The following is a 12293-nucleotide window of genomic DNA, read 5'->3' on the forward strand; positions in this document are numbered from 1 at the left end:
GAATTTGGGAAGGTTCTTCCTCTTCTTTCCCTCATTTTGTTTACTTTTAGTAACATAATTCACTCCCAGTCCCCCTGATTACTTTCTCTTCCACACTCCCAGACTGAAATAGATCAGGGAATAGGAACACACAACCTACTAACTGGGGAAAGGGATTGAACAAATTCCTCAACAGCAATTTTCAGACCTGGCCCCATTAACGACTTGGAAAAGTCCTTCAACATGGCAACATGTTGTAAAACTGTGTAAAACTGATGTTTCTAAAGAAGTCTTGCAGCACATACTTCATCCTTTAATAAGAGAATAATAGATCTTTCACAGTGGTGTACTGAGTGGGGTTAAGGGGTTGCATACACTTTTATTAATATTATTTTAGTGAAGATAAATATCAGTTCTCAAATTATGTTCTAAAATAGTGGTACATATATAAATATGCTTTAACGTTGTTTGTCCCAAAGAGTTCTTAATTTTTCCCCTGTAATTACTTCTAATGGCATAATATTGGCTTATATAATGTATATTAGAATTCCACTGTTAATTTTTAAATATTGGGAATGGTTATCCCTATAGATATCAGCCCACCAGCACAGGGAGTGGACCATAGACAAGTCCAGAAAGAACTCGGTGACGTCCTTGTCCATCTTCATACTCCAGTTGTATTGACTCCCACCACTGTTCAAGTCACATGGACGGTAAGTTTTTAAAGACTATCCTAATGATAGTCTCTTTTACTCCTTTAAGAAAACAAACCAAAACAGAAAAAAGCAAACAAACAAACCAAAAAAAAAAAAAGTAGCAAAAACACTCACCATTTCAAGTCAAGGTGTAATCAAAGGCAAAGAAGAAAAAAAATTCAATAGATAAAAGTGTGACTAGAGTAAAACTAGATCGCAATATAAACAATATGATCTGTCTCCTGACTTTTTAAATGGCCTTACTGAGATATAATTAACATACCAGAATTAAAGTGTGAAACTCAGTATTGTTTGGTATCTTTGCAGAGTTGTGCAGTCATCACCAGAATCTGATTTTAGAACATTTCATCATCCCAAAGTGAAACCCTCCGCCTATTAGCAGTCACCCCTCCATTCCCCTGACTTTAGCCCTTTGCAGCCACTAGTCTGTTCTCTGTCTATATAAATTTGCCTATTTCTTCCATGTGAATGAAATTATACAATATACGATCTTTTGTATCGGGCTTCTTTCACTCAGCATGATGTTTTTGAGGTTCATCCATGTTGTAGCATGTATTAGTACTTTGTTCCTTTTTATTATAGAGTAGAATTCCATTGTATAGATGTATCACATACACCTGTTTATCCATTTATCAGCTGATTCACATTTGAGTTGTTTCCACTTTTGGCCATTATGAATGATGGTGCCATGAACACTTGTGTACACATCGACATATATTTTCATTTTTCTTGCATAGACTTAGGAATTGTTGAATTAAACTCCCTGCTTAGCATTTGGATGAACTGCCAAAATGTTTCCCAAAGTGGTTACACAATTTTATGCTCCCACAAGCAATATTTGAAGGTTCTAGTTTCTTCCACATCCTTGCCAGTTTCTCTTGCATCTTATCCTGTCCTTTTGATTATAGCTGTTCTAGTGGGTATGGGTGGTATATCATTGTGATTTTAATTTACATTTCTTTAATGACTAGTGTTTTGAATCTTTTATGTGCTTATTGAGCATTTGTATATCTTCTTTAGAGAAATGTCTGTTCAAATTCTTTGCCCATTTTTAAATTGAGTTGTTTGTCTTCTTAGTATAGTTCTATAATGTTCTTTACATATTGGATACAAATCGTTTATCAGATTATATGATTTGTAACTATTTTCTCCCAGTCTGTGGGATGTTTTTTTTTACTTTCTTAATGATGTCATTTGAAGCACAAAAAATTTTATTTGAAGTTTTCTTCTAAATATAAATCAATCATCTTCACATTCTTTTAGCTGAATCCCATCCAGCAGTACAAAGAAAAGTATATAATTTTAATAATTTGACATATGTAGTAAAAAAATTAATGGGTTTTAAGAAGTAGATTGATATTTTAATATATGCTAAGAACATCCAATTCCAAATTCCATGCATTATTAAATGTCAACGGGCCCACTGTTATTTCAAAATACAAATGTTTTCATCGCATGATAGCCACTGCAATGAAAACAAGAAATAGCATAAAAATAGCCATATTACTCATATTAGAGGATATTAGCCCTTGTATATGTGTGTCTGTTTTGTGAAGAGCCAGATAATGTTCTTCCCTGTGCCTAATACAGTTTTGCCAACTTCTCATTTATGCCTGAGATCTCTTGCCACTAAAAATCCATGAGGATGATAAAAGAGCACAGTTTTTTAAAGCCTCCTGTATATGTGCTAGATCTTGTATGTTGTGTAAGTAATGGTCATTTGAGTTATGGATCTCTAGAAAATTTTCACTTTAATTATAATATTAGAATTATATCAATCATAATTAATTAGAATGAATTATATTAATTAGAAAGTATTTATAATTATGACTATTAGTTTTGTTGTTGTTTTTGTGTTAGTAGAAGAATGACTGTAAGTTAAAAAAAAATGGATTTTTCCCCCTTAGAATCCAAGTTTCTTTAGGGAACTAACTATTTCACCCATTTCCATCAATTTCCTTAACAAAAGAAGTTGAAAAAGGAAAACCAGTTATTTTTCATCAGTTCTTAATTAATTATGTTTGAAATATGAAACACAATGAAGAGAATTATTCCAGCATCCTCTTAATAATAAAACCATTGAGCAAACATAGCTCAACAAGCATTTTTTGAGGACCAGTTTTGTACTAGATGTGGGGAAACACTGTATAAAGAGACACAAATCTGCTTGAGAAAAACGTGGGAATTCTTAATGATGGTACACAGGGATAAGGGCCATAACCGTATGTACACATTTTATAAACACAGGTTTCAATCAAAGAGGAAGTGATTAACTTTATCCTCAGGCATCAGAAACAGCATTATCACTTATCTACTTCTATATGGGGAAATATAGAGGCATTATTTATTTGAACAGAGGAAACTAAATTAACATTTAAGGCTGTTTTGTCCAGTTCTATAGACTTGTAAAAGGAAACCAATGCAGACAGGTTGAACAGTGTTCCCAGTATCCAACGTCTATTTACAGGTAAAGATAGGATTAGAATTTCCTTACTTTAAACCTGCTTTTAGTGTTTTTCACTTTAAAGATAAACTGTAGACAAATATTTAGTTGAAAGAAATACCTTTTAACTGTGGAATTCAAACATATGATCCTGGATGGGGCACTTTACTTCTTAAGCCAGACCAGTCAAATGTTTAGTGAGTACAAAACGGGATAATGCTTTAACAAAAAATAAAACTAAATTTATGCTTTAAGAGTAATTATGATTATTTAAGATTACATTGTTTCCAATTTTATTTTTGATTTAATTTCACATAGACTTATTTTGTTTTCTGCATATAATGATTTCTATTCTTCTGCTCCCATGAAGGGAGTATAATGACCTCATCATTTTTCCAATGGCACAGAAAGGGTATCATCTGCCATGGCTCTTCCATCTTTCTGTAGCTTTGGCTAGATACAAAACAAATAAAGCCAAGGAAAGGGTTGTATTTTTAACAACAGATTTTTCCTCATTCTCAATTGAAAAAGTCTTCTCTGCTTTGTTGTGAGTTTTGAAGGGGTTTCTTTTTTAAGCTGCTTCTAAATGTGGAAATTATTTGGGTAAGAATCAAAGTCATTATGTTTATGAAGTTAATCACTTTAAAAGTCACTGAATTTAAAAGAATAAATCAAGTTAGAAAAAAATTTCAGATCATTAGTCTGGGAGTTCTTCCAAGAGAGGGACCTTGTCATATTCATCTCTATATCCCAAAAAACTTGTCATTACTAGTTTTCATATCTCTATCCCTCATGATCTTGAGTTCTGAGAGTCCAAAGTTCATGTTTTCATTTCTGTTTTTTCAGAACAAAGCATTCATTATGAAATACTTTTTCAGTAACTGTCTGTTGAATGACCAAATCAGTTGTTTTCATACATTTTAACTTTTTACTTTAAAAAAGAAACCAATTATATCACAAATTCCCCATGAATTTGTAGTTATACATGAGATAAGTATGTATTTCAGAGGTAAATTTTAGTGAAATAAATTTAGGCTGGAAGTCAGATCAGTTGCCAAAGAAATTGTAACCAAATATTTCATTTTCATGTCATATTTTCAACGTGCTAAATGTGTATGTTCTTTGAGTTATAACATTGTTAGTATTTGAGTTATAGACATGTTGATGTTTGAGGGAAGAAATATATTCCCCAGCCCATGTATTTCGATTAGGGGTCAGCTGATATGGTTTATCAATAGTTGGCAGGATTCTATTACCAAACACATAGGATGTTTAGACTGGAAAGACCATCTGCCTGCCCCACAAGTCTAATCTTGAAGCAACAATACTTAACAAAAGCCACTTTCTAAAAGTGACTGCTGTTATAATGAGGGTAGGTAAAAATGATGAAAATGGCTGTTTTACAAAGAAAATAGCAATAAATCCCTTATTTTAAAATCATTATTCTAGTTTTTTTGTGTGTGAGTGTTTTGTTTTTATTCAAGGACAAAAAGGATTACAGGCCCCTTGCCCCTTAAACATCACAGCTACTGGAGTTGAAAGAGTGCTTTGGCGAACTAGAATTTCAGAACTCAATTAAACCCAGATCAGTTACTTAGAAAGCTAAGCCCACCAAAGGAAATTCAATTTGAATTTTCAGTATAGATGGAATTTTTAAAATTGAAATGATAGGTATTGAGCATCCCGCTTTAAACCTTTTAATGAAAGTGCTGATTTGAGGTCCACATATGGGCCCCCATTTTTAGTATATCCCTTATGTAGCAATGCTTTATCATCGTACAGCTCTAAAACTTGCAGAGTGCTTTAAACTGTATTAGTCATTTAATTGTTTCTGTGCCCTTGTAATATGCGTATTATTTGAGCAAACTAAGTAAACTGAGGCTCAGAAAGTTTAAAAGGCTAAGCCGTCACTTAATAGAGACCTTATGACCTGAAGACCGAAACTCTCTTCACTTCACATGTTCCTTAAGACAATTCTTTTTTATTCAGATATCAGAAAATACCAATTTTTAAAATTCTATAAGCCCATGCATGGATTTGTGGCTGGACTCTGATTATAATCAACTCTAAAAGAAAATCCTCCTTCTTATAACTAGAATGTTAATAAAACTAGTGACAAGCATAAGGTTTAACTCAAACGTGACCACTTGTCAAAAGGTGCTCCAAAAATCAGTGCTGTAGAGCACATAGCCACTAAAAATCCCACCTATTTTTTAATAGGTAATGTGCAGCATTTTCATTTTTGCTTTCACCTATAACAACAAATTTCCTTCTGAAAAGAATGTATAGCAACCGCGCAAAATCAAGTTAAACTATTTAGCTATTAAGTAAGCCATTAGAATACACTGGTTGAAGGCAGTGTACACTGAAGTGAGCAAAGCAATGTTGTGTAGTAAACATTAGCTTCATAAAGTCCTAAAACACTTAATTAATGAAAACCAAACATGGATAAAACCAATTTACCCTGATTTACAGACTCCCTTCATCTGGAAACAGCTGCTTAATGTCCTTCTTAAAAACACAGCTTGCTTCTTTCAGTATTAACAAGCTATTATTGTGAGTTATGTCTTTCTTTCAGTATATAAATTCACTTAAAGTGAATGCAGAGAAGTTTATAAAATGCAAGCTTAATGTTGTTTTAACATATGCTGCAGGGATTTTTTTTTGGACATTGACAACTTTGATGAAAGGCATCTCTCTCTGGCTCTCATAAATTTACCTTTTTGCTTTTTACTTGCCTTGTTTTATAATGTCAGAACAACTTCTGCTTTTCAAAAAATATGTTCTTTGATATGAACACAAACTGGTAGCATGGATGAGGATTCAAAGATCATGAGCTTTGGTATCAGAACCGAGCTTACTTTTCCTTGACATAACCTCATACAAATGTAGCACTAATTCCACAAATCTTTGAGGGTTAGAAAACTGTCAGGTGGGTGAAGGAATTCTTGTTGAGACTCATCTGTGAACCTGGAATTAGCTATACTTAGAAACACACATGCTCATGCTCATGCACTTTATGGATTTTTCTAGCTTGGACATTCTAAATACCAAAAAAAATGTCCCTTTGTTTCACTGTATTTTGATTGAGGTTCTGTATTTTTTAATTTTCTGTCTTCACTTAAAAAATATTTTAAAATGCTGCAACTAATGAAGAAATGCCAGAAGTTAATACATGAAAGAATACCTTTTGTTTATTATGTGTTAACAGTTGGTTAAAGACATTTTTAGAAAGCTGAAGTAACTCTTTCCATCAGCACCTTCTTTATTTCCTCTCTCTCTTCAACCTTCCTAAAATGAGGTTATTCCATCTCTTCTCCACTGAATTTTACACTTTATTTGACAGTGAAATATGTCAAGTTAAAGGCTTCTTAAAATATGGCTACTAAACTATAGCATATGGAATATTAATTGAAGAAGGTGCTGTGATAGTTATATTTGTCAAGCATTTCTAAAAAATGGCAAGACATTAAAAAAGTTTAAAAAGCTAAAAGTCCCTTTCTCCCTGAAATGAAACAATGGTAACTCCAAAAAAGACTCTTCAATAAATGTAAAATGAGAACTTGTTTTTTGATATTTTTTGATATTTTGATATTGGTTTTCAGGTTCCAAATCTCAGATTTTTATTAAAAACAGCTGCTTATCCTCTGTACCTCAAATGAATGAAAGGATCAAGAAAGTTGTCAGGTTGTGCCAATAGTGGGATATTGGAGGAGCCAGAAGTTGATAACTTAATAAATGTCTTTCATTTAATATTTGTTAATGGGTATAAGCTTTTCATATGCATTTAAAACAGACGCTCTGGCGCCACAACTCTTGAGTCTCTTTCATATGCTTCCTCCAGCTACAGGAATTTTACACATTCTGTTCCTAGTCTTCTTCCCCTAAATAAGTCTTACTTTCCATGCAGATCTCAGCACTTGTTCTTCTTCCAGGAAACTCTCCCCTTCCTGATCACTCAACTTCCTCTCCACTCTAGGCTTTCTTAGCTCCTAGTACAGCTCATTCATAATATCTGCATATGCTTATTTGTTATGAATGTAACCTGCCCATTGTTTGAGTGATCATTAAATAATGCCCACCTTCTACCTGAATTCTATGCACCATGAGGCCTGGGACTGACTCTACTTTCATTCTCCATTTTTACCCTCAGAGTTTACAGAATAACTGGCACCTCTTAGTAGGAACTCAGAAAATGTTTGAGTGAGTGAAGGCATTAGTGAATGAACAAGGGGTGAGAATGGAGATTCCTGACCAATAGCACACTACATATAAAACCACAAAAATGAGGATTGTTGACTACAAAAAAAGAACAAACAGACGAGCAACAAGGCTAGAAACATTGGCAGGTCTACGCCTTGACAGGCTTTTGTGCTAATACAAAGAATTTAAATTAATTGAGTATCTTAGCTACTATGAAGTATTTTTTTTTAAAGAAGATGTTGGGGGTAGGAGTTTATTAATTAATTTATTTATTTTTGCTGTGTTGGGTCTTCGTTTCTGTGCGAGGGCTTTCTCTAGTTGTGGCAAGCAGGGGCCACTTTTCATCGCGGTGCGCGGGCCTTTCACTATCGTGGCCTCTCCCATTGCGGAGCACAGGCTCCAGACGCGCAGGCTCAGTAGTTGTGGCTCACGGGCCTAGTCGTTCTGCGGCACATGGGATCCTCCCAGACCAGGGCCCGAACCCGTGCCCCCTGCATTAACAGGCAGACTCTCAACCACTGCGCCACCAGGGAAGCCCCCCATGAAGTATTTTTAACAGGAGAGAATGTTGTTCTACTCTTCATTTTGGAAATAAAAACTTAGGAGCAACGTGAACTCAGAACTGGGAAAGGATATTAGAAGCAGGGAGATGAATCAGAAAGCCATGGCATCACTCAGACACTTCCATTTGGTTTCAAAAGTTTTTTGCTTTGTTTTTCAGGTGGATCGCCAGCCCCAGTTTATTCAAGGCTACCGAGTGTTGTATCGTCAGACTTCAGGCCTGCAGGCTATATCAACATGGCAGAATCTAGATGCTAAAGTCCCGACTGAGCGAAGTGCTGTCTTAGTCAATCTGAAAAAGGGGGTGACTTATGAAATTAAAGTTCGACCATATTTTAATGAGTTCCAAGGAATGGATAGTGAATCTAAAACAGTTCGTACTACTGAAGAAGGTCAGTATTCAGATTTCTAACATAAACCAAACTTAAACCATAATGAAATCAAGTTCTGTTGAAGTTCTAGTTTATCATCTTCCTTAGAAGGGTAGCAAAAGAGATTCTAAAAGTGAATCCAGGAAGTATCATTTTCTCCTTTTATTCTGAGAATTTCATAGAATCTAACAACTCAAAAAAGTGACATTCAAGTAGTTTGAATTTTCCTTAAGGAAACATCTGCTTCAAATCCTGTTTTTCAGTGCACTGGAATTTGATTATAATGTTTTCCTATTTTTTTTTTAACACATGGATTTAGCTCATTTGGCTTCATTAAAGGACAGGCTAATGGAAACCCAAGTACACAGGCTGTTCTTTGTCTCTCTTTTTTGGGGTAGAGTAAAGCATGACATTTCCTTTCATAAGCCTCCTTCCCTATGGGCTCTGCCAGTCTGATTCATAATTTCTAATCCAGAAGGCCCCTTGCATGTTTGCAGCAGCATTCTTCTTAGTGATGTTCCCTCTCCCTCTTCCCTTTGTAACTTTTCTTACCTGCAGATACTTTTAAAGTCAGTCTGTGATGGACATGAAATTAATGTTGGTCTCAACCAGTCCATTGTCTAGTGTCTCCTTCCCTAAACTAGAGGTTTATAATGAATGCTATCATCAAAGTACAAAAAAATCAGATACCAACTATAAGAAATTCCCCCCTTTTCTGCTTTTGTACTAATTTTATGTACAAAAACATATTTCATATAAATCAATATAAGAGCAACCTTAAGAAAATGTGTGTGGCTTGTTCATGGTAACATAGATGTACATGTTTGACCAAAGAACTTTTAAATTATACATATCTTATAATAAGCAACACAGAGAAATGCTATCTTCATATTGGTTTACAGTGTGATGTACTGACATGAGCAGAAGTACATATTTTTAAAGGCATCATTAGTCTACCTTTAAGACTTGTAAAGAAAAAAAATTAATAATAGGATCTTCATCCCCCATTAAATTTTACTTTATGTGGATAATGTGTAGAACTAATGAGTGGGGTGGGTAAATTTAATATAGAATGCTACATTTGAAGCATATTTCCAAAAATCAATTTCACTGCAGTTAGACTTTTCCTCTGGACTAGACATTTGTCACCATTCGGTGTATGTTCATCTCCGCTTTCTGTGGCCTTCTGAAGGGAACAAATGGAACTCAGCTGGGCTTGTCTGGGAGCAATGAGTGGGTTCTTTCACATCTGCGTAATAATTGACAAGTCAGGAAATAGGCACGGTGTTCTCGCCAAGCCAGCGGTAAGGCAGATGAGAAACCAGTTCTCCAAAATGTTACTTTTCAATGAAGTCTACTTAATAACTACAAAACTGGTAGGCAAATAGTTGGATTGATGTCATTGTGCCACATTTTGGAGCAACGTTATCACACAGAGGAGTGATAAAGAGCAGTATGGTGGTAACGTGACTGTGTGTGTCTTATACTCAATGCAAAGATGACTATACCTTAGTGAAATATGTTGTGACATTTATCAAACGTGGGAAACTTTTTTGATAGGCTTTTTTTTTTTTTTTTTGGCTGCGTTAGGTCTTTGTTGCTGCACGCAAGCTTTTCTCTGGTTGTGGCGAGCAGGGGTTACTCTTCGTTGCGGTGCGTGGGCTTCTCATTGCGGTGGCTTCTCTTTGTTTTGAAGCACGGGCTCCAGGCACGTGGGCTTCAGCAGTTGTGGCACTTGGTCTCAGTAATTGTGGCTCTAGGGCTCCAGAGCGCAGGCTCAGCAGTTGTGGCACACGGGCTTAGTTGCTCCACGGCATGTGGGATACTCCTGGACCAGAGCTCGAACCCGGGTGCCCTGCATTGGCAGGTGGACTCTTAACCACTGTGCCACCAGGGAAGCCCCTATTGATAGTCTTTTAAAATATCTTTTATGTTCGAAGTGTACACGTTTTCAAAGAACTATGTTGTGTAGTTGTGAAAGCATTGATCTTATATGTAAAAATTCTTTTGTACCACAAAATTATCTGAATTTTGCTTTAACTGTTAGTACTCTGATTTGTTTTTTCAACCTTTGGTTTAAATTCAGAGATATACTGAGAATTGATTACTTTTCCAGCCAAATTAGTATGATTTAGCTCTCAAATATACTGGATAGGAGATGCTACAGTCCAAAATCATGATTTTTTCTTCTTGTTCATCTTTTCTCAGTATGATTATAATTAGTTATAAGAAAAAAAAGAAAGAGAACTGTAGGAAATTAAAATTTGTCCATTTCACATTTGACCCAACATGAAATGTTTTCATTTATATCATCAGAGTTCCTTGCTCATCAATATAAAATAAGTTTTAAATCTTAAATTATGGGTCAATTTATAACAGTCAATTATTTTTCTCAATATGAAAACAGAAGTGTCTTTTTTCTGCATTGGTGAAATTTGTATCTGTGTTTCTGTTTTTATGTATTAAACACAAACCAGAACAAAACAAAAAGATCATCAGTAATGCTACCACTCAGAGATAATGACATAAAATCTTGGAATGCATACTCTCAGAACATTTTTCATAGCAGTGTTTTTTGTTGTTGTGTTTTTGTTTTTGTTTTTGTTTTTTAAAAAGGGAGCCTATTAGAGTCAAAAGAATCAAAGTTCTAGAATCAATCAGACATACCTGGGTTCAAATTCTCCCTCATTGTTTGACTTAGCTAAGTCTTCAGTTTCCTTATCTGTAAAACTGAGATAAGAGTTGTTTTTATTTCCTGAGGTTATTATGAGAATTAAATCTTACTCTTGCCTCAGTTCTGGGCACATAGGAAACATTCATTTAAATGTTAACTGTTAAATTTACTGTTGAGGACATATTACCATAGCTATTGTATTTGCTTTAATCTATCCATATATATAAAGGATTTTTTTTAACTGTCACTGTTAATTCAGAACTGGAAACCAGACCTTCTTGCAATTTGTCTTTATATTCATATTCTGTAAGCAGCCTTAATGTACACCAAGACTTACAGTTTGTGTTTATTCTAATCACTTCCTCTTCAGCCCCAAGTGCCCCGCCACAATCTGTCACTGTGCTGACTGTTGGAAGCCACAATAGCACAAGTATTAGTGTTTCCTGGGATCCTCCTCCCCCTGACCATCAGAATGGAATTATCCAAGAATACAAGGTAAGACCCGGATGAAGAAGGAAAGTTCACAGGTAAAAGTGCCCAGAGAAGTCTCAGAGTCACATGGAGGGGGAACATTTCTAGTGGCCTTCTTACTGAGTTTGAGTGTAAAGTAATATTTTATATCTTTGTGTGAATGGTAAGGAAGCAAATGCTTAGGATGCATAGAACCTAATTCCAAGGTCACAGATAACACAAACTCAGTTGGACAAGTAAACCATAAGAATGCAGCATTGTGGTTGTTGTTTGTTTTAATAATATGATTGCAGAACCTCAGGGATTTAGAGAGACAGGGTAGAGGGTAGATAGTGAAGCCCTATCCTAGGAAGTGCCTTTATCTTTGTTATTAGATTTCTGTGTAATGGGACTTAGAACAGCTGTTTTTAAACTGTATTCTCATAAAAAAAAAGATGCTTCAGGGGTTTAAAGAGTTGAGATGGAGATAAGAGGGTGGGCAGTACCACCTCCCACTGTAAATTCTGCTTTTACCAAGTTATTGGTAAAAGGTTCTGTAAAATATTTCACTTGAAAAAAGGGAGCCATTGAAAAAACAAATTTTGAAAAACTCTTATTTTTCAACTGATGAATTTGTTGCTATTTGGAAACAGTATATATTTGTTGTTTCTTCACCATCATTTGAGCGACATCACTTAAGAATCACAGGTTGTCTAACTTTGAGAAATAAGATTCTGATTAATTGTGATGTGATTAGACCACATGGGAGAGTAAAACACCTCCTTAAATCTTGTAAAAATTCAAAACTATGCTTTTTTGCTATTAGTAAATTTTTATAGAAATCTGATAACAACATACTAAGTAGATCTATTAGAAAAGAAAACTAGACACCCCAC

The 12293-nt window shown here is 34.9% G+C and overlaps 1 protein-coding gene across 1 annotated transcript in view; it reads left to right on the forward strand.

Moving 5' to 3' along the window:
* Window positions 1–12293, forward strand: part of ROBO2 (roundabout guidance receptor 2) — a 595733-nt gene that overhangs the window by 516656 nt on the left and 66784 nt on the right. The window contains exons 14-16 of the mRNA XM_060098793.1: window positions 571–692; window positions 8063–8294; window positions 11318–11442. Coding sequence (XP_059954776.1) covers window positions 571–692; window positions 8063–8294; window positions 11318–11442 — 479 coding nt within the window. The remainder of the gene's footprint in view (window positions 1–570; window positions 693–8062; window positions 8295–11317; window positions 11443–12293) is intronic.

This window comes from Mesoplodon densirostris, chromosome 5, assembly GCF_025265405.1.
Source record: "Mesoplodon densirostris isolate mMesDen1 chromosome 5, mMesDen1 primary haplotype, whole genome shotgun sequence".
NCBI lineage: Eukaryota > Metazoa > Chordata > Mammalia > Artiodactyla > Ziphiidae > Mesoplodon > Mesoplodon densirostris.